The following is a 26,602-nucleotide window of genomic DNA, read 5'->3' as shown; positions in this document are numbered from 1 at the left end:
CTCTCTCTTAAACTAGCACTCTCCAATGAATACATGAAACACCAACACCCGAACTGGACCCGATCTGTAAAGATTCAAGATCTCCGAATTGGGGCCAGCATGCTGGCCACGATTTGGAAATCCCAAATCAAAGCTTTCCAAAGCATTCAGAATTCCTCGGAAAGCTTCGGGACTTAGTTTAAAAGACCCCACCACTGCTTGCAAGCAGTGGAGGGGTCCTTTAAACACCATCCAAACAGCCACCCCCCACCCCCACTTACATTGGCCCCATGGTCAGCCATGGCTCTGGCCCTCCCTACTGCCCATGAGTCCATGGAGTGGTGGAGGAGGCGGTGTGGCAGGAGGCGGTGCGGTGGCAAAGGAGCCAGCTGGCTCCAGGCTGCTGCTGCTACCGTACAGCTGCCATATGGCAGCTGCCACTGCTGCCACTGCCGTGGCCACCGCTGAGCAACAACACCAATGCCACGGCTGCTGTCGTGAAACAACAATGATGCGCACTGCTGCCACATGGCAGCCTGCCACCGCTCAGTTAATCCCCCTCCCCCTCTCCCTCCAGCGCAAGGTAAGTGGGTGGGGGGTGGAGAGTTTGCCCCGGGGGGTGGGGATGAAGGGGTTGCCCCAGGGGGTGTGAGGTGCTGGTGGGGTAGTCGCTTCAGTGTGCTCCAAATATTTAAGGAGCATACCGAAGCAAGTAAAATACCATAATTCCAAAGCAGCTTGCTGCTTTGGAATTATGGTATTCCCAATTTTTTTTCCCACTTTGGGTAAACCATAAGCGGGAAACCCAAATCGACCTGGCCCTACACACCCCTAGTCAGTATTGCAAATTACAATCTTAGAGCAGCTTTTACTTCCCTTTGCGTTGAAACAATGCCAACTGCAGTTTAAGCTTGCCACTACAGTAAAACACCTAAGAATCAGCACTTTTGTCCATGCGGAATATCCGCAAATGAGGACTTACTCCATTATATTCTTCACTGCCCATTGTATGTCCAACCCTGGACTAAATTTCTTTCTGAGATGTTGTCCGACCTCTGTACCCTCTCAGATTCTATAAGATTGTAGCTTTACTAGCCGGTTCTGATGGCAATATATCTTATAAAATAGCTTTATACGCACTTGCTGCAACAAAAATACGGGTTAATGCGGTTCTTAAAGGATTCAATTAATACTGAATATTCAGAATTTTTACTGTTTTTATCACCTATGAACTCTTTTATTGTCTTATCTGAATTTGACAACTGAAAATGGTTTATTGGTTTTATTTAGTTTTAAACACTATTGTTCTGACTAAGTCATACCAATTTTACTTAATTATATGTTTCTGCTTTTTACTTTTTACTGTTTGTCTTGAAATGGCCTATGGCTAAATACAATAAACCTTTAATTACTTACCTTTAATTACTTACACTGCTGTGAGCGAATCTAAAGCCATATGACTTCGTAGGACCAGTTCTTTAGCAGTGAGCAACAGAGATGTGGCAATCTCATTTGCTAAAATCTCAACCACTTCCTGTAGATGTAGGAGGGCAGCACCGATCCTGCCTGAGCCATACATAGGCAATATTACACATCAAAAATATTGGGAAACAGTGAAGGAAGTGTACTTTTTCTCAATGACTTGGAATTGGACAAGATCTCGGTATTTTTGGACCTATTCTGCCAGAAGCTCACTATAAACAGACAGGTGAGGGAGAAGATGGGCAAGGAAACAAGAACCATACCAGTTTCTAGGTAACCTCTTGTAGGCTGTGTTCCCGCAAACAAAATAATGGCCAGTAAAGCAGTCTTACCCAGTATAAACATTCCACAGTAGGATCTGAAATTGGAGCTTGAGGGACAGTCAGAAGCATATTAACCAGAGAATGGAAAAGGAAATGGAGTGGGAATTCTTTGCAAACTATTGTACAAATAAAGACATTTCCATAAACTAAGGTGCAATTGGAAGGGGTAAAACCCCTTTGCCCAGAGGAAGCATAAAAAGAGGGAAAGGAGGACAGGAAGGTCCCATTCCTGGAAAGCCAACCTGGCAGTATGACAGAAGTTATCACGAACCCTTTGGTAACATTAGAAAACCAACAACACCATTTGCTGAAATTGCAAAGAAGATAGATTTGAGTTCAACCCACAACTATGTGGAGTTTGTGTAACATTGCTCACAGGTCTGATCCCAAGTGCTCTGCCAATGTTCTACCTGACAGCCAGTTTGGAGTAGTGGTTAAGAGTGTGGGACTCTAATCTGGAAAGCCGAGTTTGATTCCCCACTCCTCCGTTTGAAGCCAGCTGGGTGACCTTGGGCTAGTCACGGCTCTCTGGAGCTCTCTCAGCCCCACCCACCTCACAGGGTGTTTTGTTGTGGGGATAATAATAACATACTTTGTAAACCGCTCTGAGTGGGCATTAAGTTGTCCTGAAGGGTGGTATATAAATCGAATGTTGTTGTTTTTTTTTTTTTTGAAAAATTTTTATTGGGTTAGGATCAATTATTTTCACATTACAATCAATTCTCCCATTTTCCAGTTTCTAACCCCCTCCCTTTCCCCCCCTTTTTGTTGACTTCCAACAGTTTTCCAACCCTTTGTCCCTTTTCCCTTACTCCTTTTAAATTCCTCTATCTAACAAATGTATATTCTCCCTTTATTCTAAGCAATACTTCTTTAACTATTTTTAATACTCTGTACCCTAACTATGAGTCCTTATTTCCATATTGGATAGACAATTTATCCCATTTTTCATAATTCCAATTTCAAATATTTCTATAGATCATAAACCATATAAACCATACATTCATATAAATCAAGCAATTTAATTTATACTCTATGTGTTACTCATTCTATCTTCTTCTTTCTGTTTTAGTTATATTTGATTACATTAGTATTTCTATTCCCCTTCAATAGTAAATCTATATAACTGTCATCATATAATGTCAATCAATTTGACTCATATATATCTTCAGATAAACATATTCAGTTTGGTACATTATACAAATCTTACCAGAAAGAAAATATTATTAGTTAGTCAATCCTTATAGTTAACCCTTATGGTTAGTTATTTTCTATCAATATTCTATTTGTTATTCTATATATATCAATCTAATAACATAACTGCTTAGAGATTCACGTTTACCTCTTCTCCCCCCCGGTAAAGTCACCCCCCTCTGCATTTTATTGTACTTCAATAGTTCTCAAACTGCCACAGTTCTCCTCCCACCTCCCATTTCTTCACCAGATATTGTTTCAGCTTCTCCCAGTCTGTGTTAAACTGTCCTGGGTCAAGGTTTCTCAGTTTTCTTGTCATTTTGTCCATTTCTGCCATATACAGCAATTTGTAGATCCAGTCTTCAATAGTTGGCACTTCTTGTACTTTCCATTTTTGCACATACAAAAGTCTAGCTGCTGCTGTCATATAAAATAACAATGTCCTGTGATGAGCTGGAATGCCCTCCATTCCCAAGTTTAGTAGCAGGAGTTCTGGGTTCTTATTGATTTGAAATTGTAAAATCTCACTTATTCCTCTTATTATTTCCCCCCAGTACTGCCTAGCTACCTCACACGTCCACCACATATGATAGAGGGAACCCTCATGTTTTTTACATTTCCAGCATTTGTTAGAAGCATTCAAATTCCCTAGCGCAATCTTCTTTGGTGTCATGTACCAACGGTAAATCATTTTGTAAATGTTCTCTTTGATACTAGTGCACGTCGTAATCTTCATTGTGGTCTTCCACAAGTATTCCCATGCCTCCATTGTTATTTCTTTGTTAAAATTTATGGCCCACTTCACCATTTGTACTTTAACTGTTTCATCTTCAGTATATCATTTCAACAATACTTGGTATACCTTAGATATTCCCTTCTTGTCATCTTTTAGAAGCGTCTGCTCTAGTTCCGAATGTTGTTGTTGTTGTTGTTACCTGAGAGAAGTTTGTTATAGTGATTTCAGAGAACCAAAGAAACCTCCACTGACAGATACTGCTTCCCACAAAATCATAGATGGGGAAACCATGAGCCTTGCTGAAGAATGAGATGGGCAAACAACAAGTCCGGGAATACACAATAAACCAACAGTTCTTTTTTCTTTTTTTCTTATAAACAGTATATTAAGAATGAGATGGGGGCAAGTTCCCTCCTCATAGTTCTGGGTGCCTAGACCAACTCCTTTAGGTGGGCTATGTAGTGCAGCACAATGGGCTGTGAGGTGGGCCAAGATGCAGAACCCCCCAACCTTGCCGCAAAGACCAGCAAGTGCTCTGCCACCACAGAAAAAGCCCGGAGGGGGGCCATGGCGACCAGGCCAAGTACTCCCTACATTATGGAGCTCTGCCAATCTACCACAGATCTTCCAGAAAATGGTCTGGGGTGCCCTGAGCGGTCGGTGCCAGGCTGAAGACCTCTCCATCTGGAACCAATACAAGGCATCCACTAAGCTGTTATCTACACCTGCTACATTATGGGCTGAAAAGGTAATCTTAGCAGAGAGACAGACCAGCATGAAATATCACACCAGATGCATGATCTGCTCAGAGCTAAAGGACTGTTTATTAATAACCCAGACAACCACTTGATTGTCGCACCAAAAGAGAACCCACTTATTCTGGAGGTGCTCCTGCAAAACTATCACGGCTACCAGGATGGGGAACAGTTCTAAGAACATGAGGTCTCAAAGAATGATAAACCTGGCCCAAGACTGCAGCCACTGCTGGGCGCACCAACACCCCCCCAGAGTAAACCCCAGACTGCCTGCTGCATCGGAGTGCATCTGGAAGTTTGATCCCAGGTCCTGCAGCTCCTGCCATAGTGTGACCCCATTAAACAGTTCCAGGAAGGCCTGCTGGACCCAGAGGTTTTCCTAGATCCCTTTTCTAAGCCTGTTGTGGAGATGGGGTGAAAACACCCCCCCCCCCAGTGGCTTGTGCTAAATGCGCACAAAAGGCCCACCCAGTGGAAACTACTCTGCAGGCCAAGTTGACATGACCTATGAGAGATTGTAGCTCCGTCAGAGTGTATTTTTGATATGGCAGGCCAGAAGTGTTAAGATCCCGCAACCATGCCAGCTTTTCCCGGGGAAATGGGACTGCCCGGCTAAGGAATCTAAATCAATGCATAGTTGAATGTGTAGGCCTTGTGTGGGGTGCCGAGGAGAGTTTGGCTGTCTGTCTGGTGTACCGACTGCCTAGCGCACCAGCAGATACCCTGTCGCGCCTGCCAGAGGTGATAGCGGGGTGGGCCTTGAAGTACTCCAGACTGATGGTGCTGGGGGACTTCAACATCCATGTCGATGATGCCTCCTCTGTGCAGGCTGTGGACTTGGTGTCTTCCATGGCAGCACTAGGACTCTCCCAATTTGTGTCGACCCCTACACATCAAGCAGGCCACATGCTAGATTTGATCTTTGGGGTGGGGTTAAATGTGGATCTGGAAGGGGTAGAACCAGTGCCATGGTCAGACCACTCAGTCCTGAAGGCTCAGCTGGGGATACCACCCACCCCCCTTGCAAGAGCGGTGAGCTGATTTATGCTCGCTCGCGGAGACTTATGGACCCGATCGGGTTCCAGAATGCTTTGCCGGATCCAATGCTCCACAGAGATTCATTAGATGAGCTGTTGGAGGACTGGCAGTGCCGGCTCTCCGAAGCCATCGATGAAATCGCCCCCCCATCACCCTCTTTGCCCCCGTGCAAGACAGGCTCCCTGGTATACAGAGGAGCTCCAACAGAAGAAGCGGGAGCTAAGATGGCTTGAGCGAGTGTGGCGGCGATCTCAGGACGAAGAGGCAAGATCATCTTATATGACGTTTATGAAAGCCTATGAGGTGGCGGTGAAGGCTGTGAAGAAAGAGTTTTATGCAGTCTTCATCGCGTCAGCTAGCTCATACCTGGCAAAACTGTTTAATGTGGTTCGGTCATTGGTCTCCTTGCCAGAGGGAGGACATCAAATTTTGAATCAGATATTAGCTGTGAGGCTTTTGGGAGCTTTTTTGCTGATAAAATCTTGTCTCTCTGCCGTGACTTACCAGCCACAGTTGATTCAGTGAATGAGCTGGAGACCCCTTGGCCATCTTCGGGGCCAATATTTGATCATTCCAGCCCACTCTCTGGGGAGGAAATTGACAGGACCTTGCTATCAGATAGGCCCACCACATGTCCCTTGGACCCATGCCCATCGTGGCTGGTAAAGGCCAGTGCCGAGGAGCTGCAGTCCTCATTGGAGGCCATTGTTAACCTATCCTTAGGCTCTGGGGGTTTTCCTGGGTCATTAAAGGAAGCTGTGGTGAGGCCTCTTTTGAAGAAACCATCGCTGGACCCCACTGACCTGGTCAATTACCGCCCGGTTTCGAACCTCCCCTTTCTGGGAAAGGTGATTGAGCAGGCGGTGGTGGAACAGCTGCAGGGCTTTCTGAAGGATGGCTCAGCCCTAGACCCCTTCCAGTCCAGGTTCCATCTGGGACATGGGTCAGAGACATTGCTGGTCGCCCTCACAGATGATCTTCGTAGACATCTGGATCAAGGCAGCTCGATGCTGCTGATATTATTGGATCTGTCGGCAGTGTACGATCTTCTGACTCACCGCCTCACTGATGTGGGGATACAAGGGACTGCCTTACAGTGGCTTATCTCTTTTCTCCATGGTCGGGGACAGAGGGTGGCGCTTGGGGAGAAATTGTCATCCCGCCACCCTTTGGTGTGCGGGGTCCCACAGAGAGCAATACTCTCCCCTTTATTGTTTAACATCTATATGCACCCCCTTGCCCAGTTGGTGCGAAGTTTCAGACTTGGGTGACATCAATATGCAGATGACACCCAGTTGTATCTGATGATGAACGGACGGCCCGGCTCAGCCCCAAATGTCCTGGAACATGCTTTTGCAGCCGTGACTGGTTGTTTGAAGCAGAGTCAGCTGAAACTGAACCCGACGAAGATGGAGGTCCTGTACTTGAGCCACGGGGGATTAGGTTCAGGACTCCGGCTCCTGGCCCTCGATGGGTTACCATTAGTGCCAGTTCCAAGGGTTAAGAGCCTGGGGGTGAACTTGGATGCCTCCCTGAAAATGGAGGCACAGGTCACAGTGGTTGTCAGGTCCTCTTTTTCCCATCTGCGGCAGACCAGGCAACTTGTCCCTTACCTGTCAACCCGTGACTTAACTACAGTGATCCAAGCAACGGTCATCTCTAGGCTAGATTACTGTAACTCACTCTACACGGGGCTGCCTTTGAGCCTGACCTGGAGATTACAGCTGGTACAAAATGCAGCGGCACGTTATTATGAGAGTGCCAAATAAGGCGCATATAACACCATTCTTACATGAGCTGCATTGGTTGCCAGCGGAGTACCGGATCAGATTCAAGGTTCTGGTATTGACCTATAAGGCCCTGTGCAGACTGGAACCAGCATATCTACAGGACCATCTCTCCCCATATATTCCCCAGAGGACACTCCAATCAGGGGACAAACAGCTGTTGGTGGTCCCTGGCCTCAAGGAGGCCCGCCTAGCCTTGACTAGAGCCAGGGCCTTTTTGGTCCTGGCTCCCACCTGGTGGTATGCTCTGTCTGCTGAAATCAGGGCCCAGCAGGACTTACTATCTTTTCGCCAGGCCTGCAAGACAGAGTTGTTCCGCCAGGCATATGGCTGAGGCTGGGCCTCCACCGGCCTGGAAAAAAGGGATGTATAAAACCCTCCCTGTGAAGGCTATCCACCATCTTGTTTTAAATGTGTTGTTTTTTAATTAATGTGAATTTTTTATTGTATTTTAATTGTATTTTTAATATGTTGGTATCCGCCCTGAGCCCGCTTGCGGGGAGGGCGGAATACGAATTTGAAATAAATTAAATAAATAAATAAATAGGTACTCTCTCCTCTGAAAACTCAATTCTTTTTTTTTTAAGTAATATTTTTATTAACATATTAAAATCAGTGAACAGAGTTAACAAAGAACAACAAAGTAATAGTTAACTATATACAATTATGTACGGAATACTTAATCACGATTGGTTATAGCTTCGAACAAGAAACAAGGATAACAGATAATAGTCAATAAGTCAGCTTTGTTAAGGTTCATATAACTAGATCTTCTTTGGGAGCTATTACTTCAATCTTGAGTAACAAAAAGTAAATGTTTGGGAGGATGCTGATCTGTGATAGAAATAAATTCAATAAATGGTTGCCATTTTGCTATAAAATCAGTTTCCCTTGGGTAATGTTGAGTTTGATATAATTTATCATATATTTTTTCTTGTACATAGTGATCCCCAATTTTTTCTAACCATTTAACTTTTGTGGGGATTATTTTGGATTTCCAATATAAAGCCAGCAAGTTCTTTGCCACAACCAAGAGATTGCCAATGAGGTCTTTTCTGATTTGTGGGATTTCAATTGTATCCCATAAATTTAAAAAAATGATCTTCGAGTCTAAAGGAATTTTATAGCCTGTTATTTCTTTAATGTAATCTAAAATTTCATTCCAAAAAGATTCTATTTTAGGGCATCCCCATCAGCAATGTTTGAACGTTCCTATTTCACCGCACTCCTTCCAACAAAGTGGGGAGTTTGTTTTGGTTATAAGTGAAAGTTGAAAACTCAATTCTGATGGCCAACATGTTAATGAACTACAAGATACCACATGTAAGTGTCCTCAGGTAAACACAAAGTAATTGCTTTGTAGAAGAGAAACTCAGGAAATCCTCCAAAACTGTATTTTTGTCCACATCAGAATTTGTAACATTCAATATACTTTTAAAAACTAATTTTCTTTCTGCAACTCCTTTTGAGGACTGTTGCTCACATCTTCTCATGCGCTGCAGTGTAGCTATCTAGGCAGACTGTGGCCATTTCCACACATGTTGAATAATGCACTTTCAATGCACTTTAGCAATCCTTTGGAAGTGGATTTTTTGCTCCACACATGGAAAAGCAGTTTCAAATGTTCACTAAAGAGTATTGAAAGTGGATTATCCAACGTGTGTGGAAACAGCCTATGATTCCACTTTGGTCCATTGCAAGGTCATAATTTGTACCTGCCGGGTACTTCAGGCACACAAAGCTCACAAGACCACATTCTCCCAAATTGGACTTTGGCAGATATCATATTAACATCTATAGTGTGGAATTGTTCCTCCAGAAATAGTAAGAATAAGATTAAGGTGATTGTTGAAAGATTAACCCATTTATCCCATCTGAAATGTAAATACTAGTTTAGAAAACTGAGTGATGCATTTTTGATAATAAACTAATGTGCTTCCCCTCCCCCTTATATCAGCTCAATTATGGATCCTTCGACCGAGCACTGAGTGATAAAATTCAGTTCCCATCTCTGTACCGGTTGGTTCCAAATGAAAATGTTCAGTATGTGGGGATCGTTCAGCTGCTCAAGCATTTTGGCTGGACGTGGGTCGGCCTCCTCACGTCTGATGATGAGAGTGGAGAATCTTTTCTGCAGACCCTGAGACCCAGGCTCCTCCAGAACAACATCTGTCTCGCTTTCACACAAATGATGCCGAATGTATTCAGTAAGAGACTACACAATCTCTTGACTGTCCCGACAGGCTTATATTCTTTTCTCTGGCTGAAGAAAGTCAATGTGATTCTTGCACATGGGGATATTCTGTCTATGGATGGGTTACGATTACTTCTATACATGTATGAATTTGAGTACCTGCATCCACTGGAGAGGGTGTGGATCATAACTGCTAAGTGGGATATTACAGCTGTGTTTTATAGTAATGCATTTGCATCCTTCAGTGGTACCTTGTCCTTCATCCAACACACACAAGTGGTGCCAGGATTTGAGGACTTCCTGAACACCCTCAATCCAGACACATTTCCTGTGATCCAGGTTTTCTGGGCAGCAGCATTTAATTGTTCTTTTCCGTTTTTGAAGCACTTACTGCCAGGCTTTCCTCTCTGCACTGGGAAGGAGAAGCTGAGGAACATCACTGGACAATGGTTTGAAATGAGCATGTCTGAGTGTAGCTACAACATCTATAACGCTGTTTATGCCTTTGCACATGCTCTCCATGCCCTGCATCTGTCAATTGTCAACCGGTCAGCAAAGGGATATGGAAACAGGGGGAAACTTGACTCATGACCCTTTGACTGGGCAATTACTGCCCTAGCCAATAAGGTCCCATGCCTTATTTGAATTGTAGAAGGTGCTAGGACAACAACATCCCCAGGCCCAAAGGCTATGGATGAAACTCTGAGTACTGTAGAATATATGTTACAAGACATCTCGTATTGGTGTGCCTGCATGGCAGAATGCATCAATAGTATTTGGTGGTTTGTGTATGAGATAAAAAAGCTTAGCAGAAAGCAATCTCCTGCACAATGTATTGCTCATCCACGCATCACAATTGCATATGCACTCTGACTAACACACACTCCCATCCATGAGTTAAGTCAGGTTCATGGTCCATCTGTACATAAGAATCCCACCACTGCTTGAAACCATGAGCAAATCTTGGCGAAAGTGTTATCACACAAACATGTTTTCTTTGGTCATGTACTGGTTTGATGAGTTTGGGACAGTTATGACCAGTCCTGTAATTATCAAAATTACTGTTTTTTACTCAAGTTTACATGGAAGCCCCCAAGTGCTAGTAGCCTCTTGGCAACATTTGTAAGTGAAACAGCTGAATAGTACTCAGGCAACCTGTACTATCTATAAAGACTCGTATGGAAACACACCCCAAAGCCGGGAGGTTAACTTGAAGTAGGCAGAGTTTTGCCAGTCTCTCTAATCCAAGAGATTACAGATTGGAACTTCAGTTATTGCGAAGCCTACTTGATCTTGTTTGATCATCTTCATGACTCTTGAGGACAGTTGTTTGTGGTTTCTACTGAGACCCATTTTGCCAATAGCAGCACTAGGGTCTGTACTGGTGACAATGCAGGTGAGCGGTTGGAGGTGGTCTCCAGAACTGAAAACACTCAGGCCCCTGTTCTTGTTGCTGCTGCTTTTAGTGGTGCCTCCCTCTTTCTGCAAAACTTTTTATTCTTCCTCAGATACCTTTCAGGGAATGGAAGAACATCGGTCCTCTAGAACTGCAGAAGATATTATACTTGGGGGGTTTGTATCCCTTTTAAATTTTGATCTGCCTTCATCCAGCTTTACAGAAATCCCACGATCCTCCAAAGTCAGTGGGTAAGAGGTTTTGAAACAGCTTTACTTGTCTGGGCTACTAATTTCTAATGCATCATAGGAAAAAAATCACAATTTTTTTTTTTACAATTTTGCCCCACTTTTGAGGCAAAAATGGACTCCTAGTGAGTGAAAGTAGGGAAGGACTAACTCGTAAAGATGAGTTGACACAGCAAAGTCTCTGTAGGTCTCTATGAAGGAACAATATTTCTGAAAATTTCTGGAAGTTGCTCTATTTATTGTTGTGGTCCAAATAACAATTTAATAAATTTGCAACAGTCAATTTCAGTTTGGGTCCTCCACTCCATCTTTACAAGGGAAGACATTTTGTTTGTGAAGGCTGGGCAGGGGAAATAATTTCTGTCTTGTATCATTGATTACCTGTTGAATGATATCTGTGACATCAGATTTGCAAACTTAAACAATTACCGCACTAATAATTTTTGTGATAATGAATATTATCTTTAAAAGAAATTTAAACTTCTTTGGTGAGTTTGTGGTTTCTGCAACTTTAAAATTTCTCCAAATACAAACAAACACCTCATTTCTACTTGTTTAATAATCACTGTTCCCATTATCTTTTCTTTTAAAAAAATCTTTCTTCAGCCCAGTACTTAAAAACTACCAGCATGTACTAGCCTTTGTGTTTGCCACTGATAAGATTAATAAGAACTCAAAGATGCTGCCTAATACTACACTGCAATCTGAGATCTATGACAACAGTTTTGAACCCACTACAACAAGTAGGAACATCCTGGATCTACTCTTCACTCAACCCAGGAAAGTCCCAAATTACAATTGTATCAGGAAAGAGAAGGCATTGGCCACCATTGGTGGACTCGCTTCCACAAATTCCATCCAGATGGCCAACATCTTAAATATCTTCAAGATTCCACAGGTAGGTTTGTTATGTGTCTTCGGAATGTAAGTGAAGATTGTCTTCAAACAAGCCTCATCTCCACCTCTGGAGATCACCTCTGATATGGCGCTTGACTATAGACTATAGAGACTCACTTCACTCACAAGTATCACGTTGTGGAATTTTGCATACGATTATCATAGGATCAGATTCAGTTACTTAGGCTGGATAATGTTTATAAAAGACATATTTTAGCTCAGTGTTTGGTATTTCCTGCTAGCTCAGTTATGGATCCTTTGACCCACTGTTGAGTGACCAAATGCAGTTCCCGTCCTTCTATCGGATGGTGCCAAATGAAAATGCTCAGTATGTCGGGATTGTTCACCTCCTGAAGCATTTCAGATGGACGTGGATTGGCCTATTTGTGTCAGATAATGAGAGCGGAGAAATGTTTCTGAGGAACCTCAGTCCTCTACTCACCCAGGACAGCATTTGTACAGCATTTGTGGAAAAGACTCCAATACTGGCTTTATCCACGGGTGAGGAATCCGTACGGAATGCATTTTCACCAATACTTAAAGCTCTCTTTTTAACCAAGGCCAAAGTCATTCTTGACTATGGTGAAAGCAAATTTATACTGCTTTTACAACGGATTCTAGAAAATAACTGGTTCTATCAAATGCATTGTGGAGACAAGGTTTGGATCAGAACGCTCCAGTGGGATTTTAGTACTGTAGTTTTTGAACATGCCGCTCCCTTAAAATCCTTGAACGGCACCTTGTCCCTCATGCTCCACACAAAGGTGGTCCCAGGATTCCAAGACTTTCTCCAGAAAGTAAATCCCTACAAGCCTATGTTTTCTTTCCTCTATGGTTTCTGGCAGCTAGTATTTAAGTGTGACTTTCCAAATAATCATCTGTATGGAGAAGCATGTACAGGGGAGGAAAAACTGGAGATCCTCCCTGAGTTTATATTTGAAATGGGAATGTCTGGGCACAGCTATAGTATCTACAATGCTGTCTATGCTGTAGCACATGCTCTCCAAGCCATAGATTCGTTGAGAGCAAAACAGAAAATAACATGGAATGCAGATGCAAGGAACCTTTTGAATCTTCACCCATGGCAGGTAGGATCTTTCATTAGCATCAGCCGAAGAAATTACCTCGTATGTCAACAGAATAAGTTCACTACAGACTTCAGATTTCCTCTTCACATCCATTAAGATGTAGGAAAACATTTTCCATTTCATCCAAAAGCAATATTTTGCTCATCTGAAACTATACAAATGGGCTCGATTAAAAAGTTCTTTAAAGTAATTTTCTACTTACTCTTTCATTGTATAGAAATAACTTGGCATATTTGAAAGGTAGATGGGCAGTTTGCTGAATCTGCCGAAGCATCTCCTGACAGTCCATGTCCAAATAAAATAGCTTTGGGAAGAGATCTGGCTCCTGGACTTTGGCTTACAGCCAACCAGCTTTTCTTCTCATGAAAAAGGGAGGAAAGGACCTCTTTGATAACTCAAAAACTCTATGGTAGGGGCTGTGGGACCTCCATGAACCAAAGTTATGTGGAATAGGAACGGTGATAATTGTGAATGAGTGAGAAAGCTGGCTGGATCCCACATAATCTTCTGGCTATCTATAATTCAGTGGCGCATCATTTTAGTGAAATTTCGCAGAAATGTCATTGGAGGTTGGATGTGATACCCTCCCTGATACAATATTACTGGTTTCAGCATATCAGAAATTACAACACAGAGACATCAAACAAAAAAAACATTTTGAGGCAGTGCAGTTCTGTTCGAAAGTGAGAAAAATTCAGCCCACATAAATGAAAAATGAATACTTCAAAATACTGTTTGCAGTACTTTGGCGTCTGACTCCTTCATAGATGCAGAGGAGTTAGCCGTGTTAGTCTGTGGTAGCAAAATCAAAAAGAGTCCAGTAGCATCTTTAAGACTAACCAATTTTATTGTAGCATAAGCTTTCGAGAATCAAGTTCTCTTCGTCAGATGCATGGTACAGAAACTGGTCAAATATAGAAGAGGAGTGGGGAGGCCAACTGACCCCCACACCAAAAGGAGATGTTTACATTTACTAGCAAAGGAATGTTTTGGTTGCACCCTCCCTCTCCCCCCCAATTGCATCTTCTCTCTCCTCCCCTCCTCCCCCCTCCTATATCTGACCAGTTTCTGTACCATGCATCTGATGAAGAGAACTTGATTCTCGAAAGCTTATGCTACAATAAAATTGGTTAGTCTTAAAGGTGCTACTGGACTCCTTTTGATTTTGACTCCTTCATATATCTAAAAGACAAACAGACAAACAACCACTGTGATTTATAGGTACTATATATTGTAATCAATAAAATTCCATATAGTCCTACATAAAAGTCAGAAAATTAAAACACTAAATGTGATCCTATATCACAAATTTGAAAAGTCCCATTCTTGTGCTATTGTGGAACAGCTTCTATAATTTGTAGTAATCACAAGACAAGCATCTAGATGTAAGCTGGTTTTGTAGTAGACAATCCTCAGAAATTGTTCTTAGAGTAGATCTTTCTCAGGAGTTATCTCCCTAAAATTAGCCATAATCATTGTAACTAAGGAAGACTAAATAGTGGAACAGAATCTTAAAATTATGAAAGAGCATATGCTAAGTTATTGAAGTTTAACCTCTTATTTTCAACTCAACATTTACATAAGAAGCAAGCCAGTCCAATAGCCTTTCCTTAATCAGGTACAAAGCTTACTGCTCTAACAGCCAAGCTACAAGTGACGCCTGACACAGGTTGGACACTTGTCAGCTTCCCTCAAGTTTTGATGGGAAATGTAGGCATCCTGGGCTTGCAGCTGTAATGGAGAGCCAAGCTGTAAAACCAGGACGCCTACATTTCCCATCAAAATTTGAGGTAAGCTGACAAGTGTCCAACCTGTGTAAGGCGTCACTTGTAGGTTGGCTCTAATACTAGATGGCAAAAAGCTGGCTAAACATACTAACAACCTACCCTTCTTAAGAAAAATTATCCCCCATAATTCCATGCAGCTGCAGAAACTACCACATCTTTAAAGGTACAGATCACAATTATGACAGAGCTCATTATCAAACTACTAAAATATATAACATTACCTCAAATATTCCATACTTTTTAAATAATGCCCTTAATATTACAATATGCCATAATTTCAAAATACAACCCATCACAGATGCAATATAAGTGCAAAGTGGCCTCAAAGAAGCAACTCATATATATTGTTTATTATTACAGCACTTAGCCAGTACGTTAACCATAAAATTTAAGTGCACATTTTACAACCATTTGAAACATGAAGCATATAAGTATATACAATTTAAAAACATAATTTCCTAATATCTATCAAAATTTGTAAAAACCAGGAAGTCAGCATAGTTCTAAGCAAGCAACCAAAATGGAGGCCTACGCTCTAATGGGCTTTAACGACTAGAGCACAAAATTTCGCTATCTGGTGTAACGCAGTAAAATCTGAGTTTGACAGCAGTTTCTCTAATTTTTTCTTATCCGAATATTCTGAGATACCATCCAGAAAGGGAATAATAAATCTCATATGTGCTTCCTTATAGAAAGGGCATCTCAGGAAAACATGTTCCTGGATTTCAACCTCCCCAAGTATGCAAGGACATAGCCTCTCATTCCAAGGAATCTTGTTAAATCTGCCATCCAGAACAGCAGAGGGTAAGGCAGAACATCTGGCCAAAGTAAGCGCTCTCCTGAGATTATTTACCTCCAGAATCGATAAATAAGAAGCAGGTGCAGAAATATATCTGTTACTAGGAGGAGCTATAAAAGCAGGAGTGCCTTGTAAGTCAGATTGTCGTTCAATATCATCGATCCTTTGCCTAACCATTTGCCTTGCTTGATCGCTTCCCATCATGAGAAGCACTTGGGAAAATCCTATTGCCCTAATTTTCTGTCTAGTGGCAATCATCCACTTGGACTGAAAATCATCAGTTAGGATTAGGGGTAATAAACCACAATGATTTAAATTTATCCTTATACATAGGAAAATGGAATAAGCAACTCATATATATAACGTGACAAATCCAAATTTATATTAAGTCCATGGGGCAGATATATTTCTAACTTATAAATCCAAGCCGCCTCTTGATGGAGCAACATTTTTTGAGCATCAAAATGATTGTATGCATGTGATACATACTTGCTAAGTATAAAGAACTGCAAATCATCAACAGTGTGTCCCTTTTCTACAATGTATGCTATCAAAGGTGCTTCCATATTTTTATTGCAGATTCGAGCCTCCCCCCACCAGTCAGCTGGAGCAAGCAGCATGGGGTTTGAAACTTAAAAGCACCCCTTTCCACGCCACTTGCAGCACAGAAAGGGGCACTTTCAAATCCTGCACTGCCTGCTTCAACTGACTGGTGGAGGAGGAGGCTCCCCTGCCCATCAGCTGAAGCAAGCAGCATGGGGTAAAATGTAGGTTTAAACTTACCCCCCAGATGCTTATTTCACCCAATGGGAGGAGGGAATCTCCTCCTCCCCCTCACCCATCAGGTGAAATAAGTGGCGGGGCCAGGAAGTTTGTCGGTATGCTTTGAATCTTTACAGAGCATACTGAAGTATGTCAATAAGTGGTTTCTGAAATGGCTTGCCACTTTGGAAATCGCTTATTTCCAACTTTTTTTTTCCTGTTTCAGAAATACTGAAGCAGGAAATCCAAATCTTTTTTTGTTGTACACTTCTAGGCATTACAGCATGTGAAAATATAGGGAATGCTGATTAGGAGCTGAGTTCAGCTACCAGGCTCTGGCCTGCTCAAGGACACCTTCTCACAAGAAAAAAGTAAACCACGGGTACATCCAATTAACAAGGCATGGACTTTCCACCAAACAGACCTAGTGAAAAGTCTGCATGAACAGAAGCCTGAAGCAAAGTTTGAAACTTAGATGCTTTATAAAAGCTAGTAAAAGGCCTAGTTCTTACAGTTAGGTACTGTGGTAAAAATGTTGTTATCTGTACCCAGTATCAAAGCCCTGTTCAGCCACAAAACTCACAAGTCATTCACTCTCAGACTCAGTTTCCCCATCCGTAAAATGAAAAGCATGAGAGATCAGGTTTGGAAATTGGTTAATTGCCTGACTCAGCATGGGAGGCCCTTTTCTACAGATAGTAAAATAAATATGTTATGGTGTGGCCATAATATAGGAAAAAGAAGCATCTTGCTATACCACTGAGTATAGTTGTGACAGAACCCTGAGATTCAAAATGGCTCAAAAACCATAGATTTTCTGAGTTCTTGGACCTCTTTAGCTTACATGAGAATGAAGCTTTATCCTCCATTCCACATGGTATTACCTGGTCCACTTAATCTTTTTTTGACAATCAATTTGAGCCAGAGTCCCTTTTTGTCAGGGAAGCACAGAGCTGTTTAAAATGGCAGGACTATCCTGTAATAATTCTCTGAGTGGTAGCAATAGTCTCAGATATCAGCGATGGAGCTTTGTTGGGGATTGGCTAGATCTGCTAATCAATCTCACCAAGGAGGTTGGTTCAAGTTAGAATCCATTGCCCACAAATATCCAGATCATCTGGATTTTTCTCTGGTCCTAACTTTGGAACATCTGGATATACCAAGACCAGTGGGCCAATGGTTGACTCCTCCCCTATCTTGGTACTGCTGGAAACTCTGAGGAACCTGATTTTGTATTTAGTTCCCTTTCCTACCCCTTTTGAATCTACCCACCATTTCCCCTTTTTTTCTATATTAACTCTTCTTTCTATAAAGACATTTTTGGCTTCCTTGGTAAAATACATTTTATTGAATTTTTCACTGAATCTCTTCCCTATGTGCCAGACCTCTTAGGTGCTACAAAGTTTGCTGTAAGATATTTCCTAGGGTTTCCACCCTGTTGCTGTGTTTTTGTGCTCGGACAGCTGGAAGGGCATCTTCTCAGTTGGTCAGTCTAGATGTTCTCAGGAGATGCTTGAGTGGTGGCAACCAATTGCTAGGATGCTTTCCAGGGAAACCTTGGCCTAAGGGAGTCCCCAGCAAGAAAAGTTAGCTGTGTTAGTCTGTAGTAGCAAAATCAAAAAGAGTCCAGTAGCACCTTTAAGACTAACCAATTTTATTGTAGCATAAGCTTTCGAGAATCACAGTTCTCTTCGTCAGATGCATGGAGGGCAAAAAAGAAACTGGTCAGATATAGAGGAGGAGAGGGGAGAGCCGAGTAGATGCAAACAACTCCTTCTGATATGGAGATGCAAACAGCTCCTTCTGATATGGAGATCAGTTTGCTTCTGTAAAGGAAATCAGTTTACAGAAGCAAACTGATCTCCATATCAGAAGGAGTTGTTTGCATCTCCATATCAGAAGGAGTTGTTTGCATCTACTCCGCCCTCCCCTCTCCTCCTCTATATCTGACCAGTTTCATTTGTGCCCTCCATGCATCTGACGAAGAGAACTGTCATTCTCGAAAGCTTATGCTACAAAATTGGTTAGTCTTAAAGGTGCTATTGGACTCTTTTTGACCCAGCAAGAAAAGTTACCCTTCCAATCCCCAACCTTAACAATTGTATTATTTTCTCATTGCTGCATATATGGGCCTGCTCTCACTGCATTTTTTGTCTTGTGTAGTAACATTTTCTGCATTGCTTAATATACATCTAATACTTATTATGACTGGTTTCAGATTTCTGTAATCTGAGCTCTAGTACATCGCTAATTTGATACCTTATACTGATTGTATCAATTTACAACTTAAGCTGCCTTAAGTCTCAGTGAGAAACGTGGACTATAAATAAAGTACACTAAAAAATAAGTAGCAGCTGGATACTTGTGGTAAAAGGTCGACTCAGCAAATTAGAGAGGAATTTTATCCATTATTTGGCCATAATCTGTAATCCCCTGTTTCTCTCCAACCTAGCTTCACTCCTTTTTGAAAAACATTCGCTTCAACAATAGTGCTGGGGAAGAAATTTCTTTTGATGAAAATGGGGAGTTGGCAGCTAGATGTGATATCATAAATTGGGTCACATTTCCAAATCAGTCCATCCGTAGGGTCCAGGTAGGATGGGTGGACATCTGGGCTCCTGCAGGAGAAGAGTTTTTCATTGACAAGGACATCATTGTGTGGAATGAAAAGCTACAACAGGTGAGAATTATGGCTGTTTTACTCATGAGCAGTACTATGAAGCATCTTGCCTGGCCAGTCGTGGGATAAATAATATGGGGCAGCTTTTGGGTCAGTCTGTAGAGAACATCAAGGTATGTTCTCCTGGATCTACAAACTTAAGACAGTTTAGACTTTGTCTCTCCCAGCCTCTCCAGCCGAAATTGTTGATACGTAGTATGCCAGACTTGCCCTGTTAGAATCACCCACATTTCCCCCTGACCTGCTGAATCAGGTGTGAACATTACACACATCAATCACAAAGTCCCTTGACAGAAACATCAAGTGCTATTTCCTTGTGTCGTACACTGTCTTGTGTTGAGAAAGAGTATAGCAACCCCTCAGACAGCTGTGAATGAGTCACAGACCATTGAGCCTATCAAAAACTCCGCTGCCTTACCAAAATTGGCAATCATGACCCACTCCAGCTGATGTTCGAGCATTCGTCGTGACAGTGGCTGCCCAGTATACCTAGAAAAGCAAAAACTTTCCCAAAATCTAGCACTTGATTCCTCTAGATCTTTCTCCATGTAAAGCATGAAGTCTCCTATGGAGATATTGACAAAGGGACAGGAGGCAGAGTTTACTATTATGACTTAATAAGGAAAAATCATCATTTTCCTTTCATTAACTCCCTTCCTTCTGGTTTTATTAGACTCCGCCCCAGTCCACATGTGTCAAAAGCTGCCAGCCTGGATACAGAAAAACTGTTCAGCAGGGGGAACAGATTTGCTGCTATGACTGTTCTCTGTGCCCTGAAAGAATGATATCCATCCAGAGGGGTAAGTAAAATAATCTGACTCCTGCTGGCTGGAACTGCATGCTGGTTGCGACCGCATATCAGCTGTGTAGTATTGGCTCGTGGTGGCTGCTGAATCTCAGAAACCATCAGATGCTGATTGGTCCCTTCAGATATCATAAAGATATTATCTGATACTTCATCCATGTGTCAATACTTGTCAAATACTGTCTGCTACTTTTTAGGAGGCAAACGCTGTTGTGTTTGTGTGTGTGTATATGTTTGAAAACTATGTTAAATCCTTGCTAATGCTATGTTTTTAAACTTGTACATGTTTACCTTATGGTATTGTATTGAAATGTACTTACTTGATACTGATTGAATTAACCTCACCCACACACTCACTGTGTAATCCGCCTTGAGTTTCAGTGAGAATGGCAGACTATAAATGACGTAAACAAATATATATATATATATATATGCAGGTAACAATAGCCCAAAGAAAGATAGATGGCAGAGCACTTTAAAAGATAGATGGCAGAGCACTTTAAAAGATCTTTTAAAAACATCTTTTAAAAAGATCTTTTAAAGAGGTCCCATTACTCCGAGACTGCTGGGGAAGCAGAATTCAAGCCCATTCAGGGAACTTTCTGAAGTTCTTTTCATGTGTGCTGTTTTCAGATGCAACTGATCATTCTATATTTAAAGTATACATGATTAGACATGGGCACAAACAGCATTACAAACAGAAAAAAAAACATGAACAGCCCAATCTGCTGTTCGCGAACAAGCTGTTCGTGAGGCCCCATCTTAAACGAACAGGTGGTCATTGCAAGCCTTGTTCGTTGCCTTCAGCAGCCATTCATCAAGCCAGACAGTCTGGCATCTGCAATCAATCCCCTTGGCAACCAGAGGCAGGGACTGAACTCTGTCTGAACACCTTCTGGCTTTCCTTCTGGCTTTAACCCTTCAAAGTACTTCTAGCAGAGAGTCCTGTTTTTGCCACTGTGAAGAGAAAATGACAGCCAATGGAGAGACCCATGGATCATGCTCTTCCCGGGGTGCAATCTCTCTGAAACTTGGGGGGTCTTCAGAGGACAGTGAGGACTATGTCCCCTGCAAATTTGGTGGGTATTGGACATTGGAAAGGTCAGTTTGTAACCCCTCAAACTAGCTGCCAGCAGACACTGCTGTTTTTGCCAGGACAAGGCCCTTTAAACTATCAGCTGACAGGCGGCAGGGGGAAGATCCCCCTGCCGCCTGCCAGCTGATAGTTTAAAGGGATCTTTAAAGGGCCAGGTAAGTGGATTTGAGGGGAGGGGGCTAAGTGGGGGAGGTTTGGGGGTGGGAGTGGTTCTGTCCCGCATGAACAATGAACTTGTCCAGAAACAGTTCGTGTTCATCTATGTTCATTGTTCGTTGTTCGTGGATGGCAACGAACGATGAACAGGGTGTTCATTTTTTTTTCCATTCGTACTCATGTCTATACATGACTGGTTGCTGCAGTGAGGGTCAATGTTTCGTGTTTGAGACAGAAGACCTATTGTATAGCTTTGGCACTGTGTGTGTTATTTTCAGATGCAGAGCACTGTGACAACTGCCCAGAAGATCAGCATCCAAACAAGAACCAGAATGAATGTGTCCCCAAAGCCATGACCTACCTATCTTACAGAGAACCCTTGGGAATGGTTTTGGCATCCTTTGCTGCTTTCTTCTTTATAAGCACCGGTGTGGTGATGAGGACCTTCATTCAGAACCGTAATACTCCCATTGTCAGAGCCAACAACTGGAGCATTACCTGCATCTTGCTCTCCTCCCTCCTGATTTGTTTTCTGTGCTCCTTGCTGTTTATTGGCCAGCCAGGAATAGTGACCTGCCTTGTCCGGCAAACAATATTTGGCATCATCTTCTCCATCGCAGTTTCTTCTGTCTTGGCCAAAACTATCACTGTGGTTGTGGCTTTCATGGCCACCCAGCCAGGAAACAGGATGAGGAAATGGGTTGGGAAGAAACTGGCAGTCTTGGTCATCATTCTTTGTTTACTTATTCAAACTGCCATCTGTACTGTGTGGTTGGCAACCTCTCCCCCCTTCCCAGAGTTTGACACGCATTCCCAGAGTGGTGAGATCATAATACAATGCAATGAAGGCTCTGAGATCATGTTCTATCTTGTCCTGGGCTACATGGGGTCTCTGGCCATCATCAGCTTCACTGTAGCCTTCCTTGCCAGAAAGTTGCCTGATTCTTTTAACGAAGCCAAGCTGATCACCTTCAGCATGCTGGTGTTCTGCAGTGTTTGGGTGTCCTTTGTCCCAACCTACCTGAGCACCAAGGGGAAGTACATGGTGGCTGTGGAGGTCTTCTCCATCTTAGCCTCAAGTGCGGGACTGCTGGGCTGCATCTTCCTTCCCAAATATTACATAATGATACTACGACCTGAGCTGAACTCCCGAGAACAGTTAGTAGGGAAGAAGAAATATCACACTTAATTCTTCAGGTGTGTTCTTTCTTAAGGAAATGCCCCCACTTTATTATATCCAAATAGTATTGATGGGTGCAAGCCCAATGTTTTCAACAGACTTACATAGCTGATGCTTGCACTCTAAAATACATATCAAAAAAATCCTGGTTCATGCATTGCCTCTACCAGGAACTTATCAGGTGCAGATAGGTTACCCCTCTCTCTCCCCCTCTGCTTCAGCCCCTTTCTTTAACATGCTGACACTCAGGGCTTTTTTCCTGGGAAAAGAGGTGGTGGAACTCAGTGGTGGAACTCAGGACGGCACAATGATGTCACTTTCAGTCAGCTGGAACAAGGGGGGAGTCTTTTAAAGTTTAAATAGCCCTTGGCGAAAATGGTCACATGGCCGGTGGCCCCACCCCCTGATCTCCAGACAGAGCAGAGTTTAGATTACCCTCCACGCAGTGGCGAGGAGAGCAATCTAAACTCCCCTCTGTCTGAAGATCAGGGGGCGAGGCCACTGGCCATGTGGCCATTTTCAAGAGGTGTCAGAACTTCATTCCACCGCATTCCTGCTGAAAAAAGCCCTGCTGACACTGTTACTTCTCACTTCTGTGAGAAGATACTCTGCATATGCTCATACCTTTGTCATTCACTCTACCCCTCCCAGGTACGTCAGGGCTAAATCCTGCAACAATGGCTTACTCTGAATGAACATAAGGGGGGGGGATAAATACTTCCCACTTAGAAATTCTTTCTCCGCATTCCAGTGGGTGAAATTCATTGTGCCAGACCCTTTCTCATTGAAGCATGAGAACCCTATTGGGACAGGACTGTTAATCCCCAAGCAGCCCATTCAGCTGGAAGGGGTACTTATGCCACCATAACCATCTCACTAAATCAGGCATTTGCCAAAATGTGGTCCTCCTATCCACCCACCCAGCCATGTGGAATGTTGCAGGATTAGCCACTTGAGTGATGGGTCATGGGAGCATATTTTGGACGGCTTTAGAACTGGCTTCTGGAACAGCCTTTTTTGCATGCATGTTTATTGGGTTGGGGGATAGATTTCACTTAGATGGTGGCCTTCTGGGGCAGAAAGGCAGGATATAAATTTTGTAAAAGAAACAAATGAAATAAAACAATAATTAGGGCTGATCTTTGACTGTGTACGTAATAAGTAAGATGTCAGGGTTCTTCACCAAAGATGGGTAAGCAACCTACAGATGAAGGAGCACTGCCAAACTAGCTGATAAATAATAAGAGTGCTTATATACTATTCTTCTACACATATTAGTGTTCAACTCACAGTGGTTAACAAAGTCAGTGTTATTGTTATCACCACAATACAGCTAGGGAGCTGAGGCTGAGAAGAGCAGCTTACTCAAGGCCACCTGCTGAGCTCATGGCAGTAGTGGGAGTCGAACCAGCAGTAGTGGGAGTCGAACAGGCACAGTGCTGATTCACAACCCAACCACTTAACCACTATGCTACAGCAGCTGTCATTTGTTCCAGCATCCTTGTGAACAAGTTTGGAACCATGGTAGATTTTATTCCACCACACTGTTACCTGTTAGAGGCTATCTGTTAGCAGAAGCATGCACTTAGCTTTATGAATGATTGAATCCTGTCAATCAGCCCAGAATAAACACCTAGTTTAAGTCACACACTTGTGACTCTCGAGTCTTCATTTTGGGGTACAAATATCTCCCTTTGTACTAAGTTTCCTTCCCTTCACTTAAAAGACTTTTAATGGAATCCAAAGTGATATTTAAACTCAAGAAGGGGGATCTATTTTAAAACTTCAATGGTTTCCCTGATTTTAGGAAAACCTTAATCTTTGTCCTCATTTCTTAAAAAGCTATTTCTAATAGCCAGGGGTCATTTTGTAGAAAAAGAGCCTCAGGAACCCATTAGCATAACTCATTAGCATATGCTACGCCCCTTGACATCACCAGAAATGTGTCGTTAGCATGATTGATTTGCATATGCCACACCCCCTGACATCACCTATCCTGGCTGTTTTGGACCCAATCCTGGCCATTCAGGGCTGAAATTGGGACCAAAATGGCAAAAAGGGGCTAAAAATGGCTGAAAAGGGACACAAAATGGTCAGGATTGGGCCGCTGCTGAGCAGGAGAGTGAACCACCACCCATCAGAGGCCTGATCCTGGCTGTTTCAGGACCAATCCTGGCCATTTTGGGCCCAAATTAGGCACAAAATGGCTGAAAGGGGCCCAAAATGGCCAGGATTGGGCCTGAAATGGCTGGGATTCAGCTGCTGCCAGATGGGGGAGTGGCCCCCCACCTGGCAGTGGCTCAATCAGGGCTGGTTTTGCCCTAATTTGGGACAAAACCACCCAATCCAGGCCCAATCCATGGCCATTTTGGGCACGTTTAGATCTTGATCAGGCCCAAAACAGCCCAGACCAGGTCAGTGCCGGGCAGGGGAGGGGTCCATTGCCAGGCACCAACCCAATCTGGGCTGTTTCAGCCCCGATCTGGGCCATTTGAGCCCCAATCCAGGCCAAAACAGGCCCCAAATGGCCAAAAATCAGGTGGGCAGGGCCACCTGACACATGACCTCTTGGGACAACTACCGGAACTGCGTTCCTGCGCATTCCCCCTCAAAATGAGCCCTGCTAATAGCAATCCTTCTCTCCTTCTGTCCATCCTTTTTTGTCCCATACTTCCTCTAAGAAGCTGAGAGTAGCAGCCATGGCTCTATGCCATGCATTTTGTCCTTATAACAACTCTGTGAGGTACTTTGTGAAAGTGGCCCCAAATGCTGTTTATATCTGAGTGGGGACTTGAGATACATACATTTAGCCAAGTTTCTTCTATCAAGAAAGAATGAATGATGTAATATGTTCATTGCCTCTATCGCCTTATTGGCTTCCTTTGCTGCCTTCGCTCAAATGACCTTCGTTCTCACTTTGACCTTCAGGGTTAGAGTTCCAGGAAACAGGAGGAGGACCTGAGTAAGGAAAAGACTCTCATAAATTTGGTTTGTTTTGCACATTTACAGTTTGAATTTAAGCAGAGTCGGGGGGGTTGAGCCATAGCTCTAGACGCAGTTGATCTTGGATCAAGTAACGCAATTCGTGGAGCCCAACCGGCAATTTGTGAAAGATTCCATCAGGCTTGTTAAAAGATGCACAAAACCAGACAAAAGAATTCCAGAAGATTGTCATGGCAACAGCAATAGGTTTTGCATAGGGTTGCCAGCCTCCAGGTAGTGGCTGGAAATCTGGTCTCCAGGCCACAGAGATCAGTTCACCTGGAGAAAATGGCTACTTTGGGGGGTGGACTCTATGGAATTATGTCATGCCAAGGTCCTTTCCCTCCCCAAACCCCACTTTCTCCATGTTTCTCCAGGTTTCACCCCGTAGATCTTCAGGAATTTCCCAACTTGGAGCTGGCAACCCTAGTTTTGCAATAATGGGATTTATTGGTTTCTTTGTAAAACTGATTCATATCCCGATCAATATCATTGTGGGTGGCTGAATACACTGCAAGATCTTGTTTTGATACTACACATGGTGACGTCAGAAAATGTTGTTGCTGTCTAGCTTAACAATTCACCTAGTTAACTGAATCTTTTAACTACTTGCCAATATAGACCAAGTTTTAAAATTAAAAAAAAAACAGTTAAGCAAAGTCAATATAAGGGGGCAGCTCCAATTAGGACTGTGCTGATAGGGTTGCCGGCATTTCATTTATTTTTTACTTTCAATATGCTTTAATAAGCCATTTTAATGGAGAGTTAAACAGCTGGGGCTGTCTCTTCTTAGTGGTTGTTGTCCACTACTCCGTGCATGGGACTGAAGGTGGCATGGCACAGACTGATCTCATCAAATGTTGGAAACTAAGCAGGGTTGATGCTTGGATGGACAGCAACCGAGGAAGACTCTGCAGGGGAAGGGAATGGCAAAAACTACTTCTGCCTCTCATTTGCCTTGAAAGCCCCTGTTCAGGTCACCAGAAGTTGGTTGTGACTGGAAGGGACATACTAGACAGTGTGACACTGTACCTAGATTTGCATCTTCTGTGTCGTAAGACTCATTATCAGACTGCTGTGATGTTGAAACCATTGGCAAGGAAAAAGCAGGATGTGGCTAACAGCCGAGACATCGGGAGTTTTTCAGATCAGTGAAGTACCAGACATAAAGATATACAAGCATGTTAATGTTCAGTTCTTTTAGCAATTTTTACTGCTGAAAAATACCTGCGGTATTT

General features: G+C 42.9%; 1 protein-coding gene and 1 pseudogene across 1 annotated transcript; both read left to right on the top strand.

Moving 5' to 3' along the window:
• The first annotated feature begins 8,590 nt into the window (after positions 1 to 8,590).
• On the top strand, positions 8,591 to 22,391 carry LOC129339559 (vomeronasal type-2 receptor 26-like). Its single transcript, XM_054994138.1, has 7 exons — positions 8,591 to 8,617; positions 9,252 to 9,379; positions 11,739 to 12,030; positions 12,272 to 12,541; positions 18,918 to 19,145; positions 19,819 to 19,945; positions 21,481 to 22,391. Exons 1-7 carry the CDS (start codon positions 8,591 to 8,593, stop codon positions 22,389 to 22,391), a joined length of 1,983 nt encoding a protein of 660 aa, XP_054850113.1.
• A 2,890-nt stretch (positions 22,392 to 25,281) lies between these two features.
• On the top strand, positions 25,282 to 25,870 carry LOC129339558 (protein transport protein Sec61 subunit gamma-like; annotated as a pseudogene).
• Positions 25,871 to 26,602: the final 732 nt, after the last annotated feature.

Source organism: Eublepharis macularius, chromosome 12 (genome assembly GCF_028583425.1).
Source record: "Eublepharis macularius isolate TG4126 chromosome 12, MPM_Emac_v1.0, whole genome shotgun sequence".
Taxonomy (NCBI): domain Eukaryota; kingdom Metazoa; phylum Chordata; class Lepidosauria; order Squamata; family Eublepharidae; genus Eublepharis; species Eublepharis macularius.
Note: the sequence above shows the minus strand (reverse complement) of the source record. Positions and strands in the feature narration are given on the sequence as shown.

Bases quoted from the DNA above. Each gene is read 5' to 3' on its own strand.
- LOC129339559 (XM_054994138.1), top strand. From the start codon at position 8,591: ATGTTAATGAACTACAAGATACCACAT. The intron at 12,031-12,271 runs GTAGGTTTGTTA...ATTTCCTGCTAG, and splicing joins ATATCTTCAAGATTCCACAG to CTCAGTTATGGATCCTTTGA. The intron at 19,146-19,818 runs GTGAGAATTATG...TGGTTTTATTAG, and splicing joins GGAATGAAAAGCTACAACAG to ACTCCGCCCCAGTCCACATG.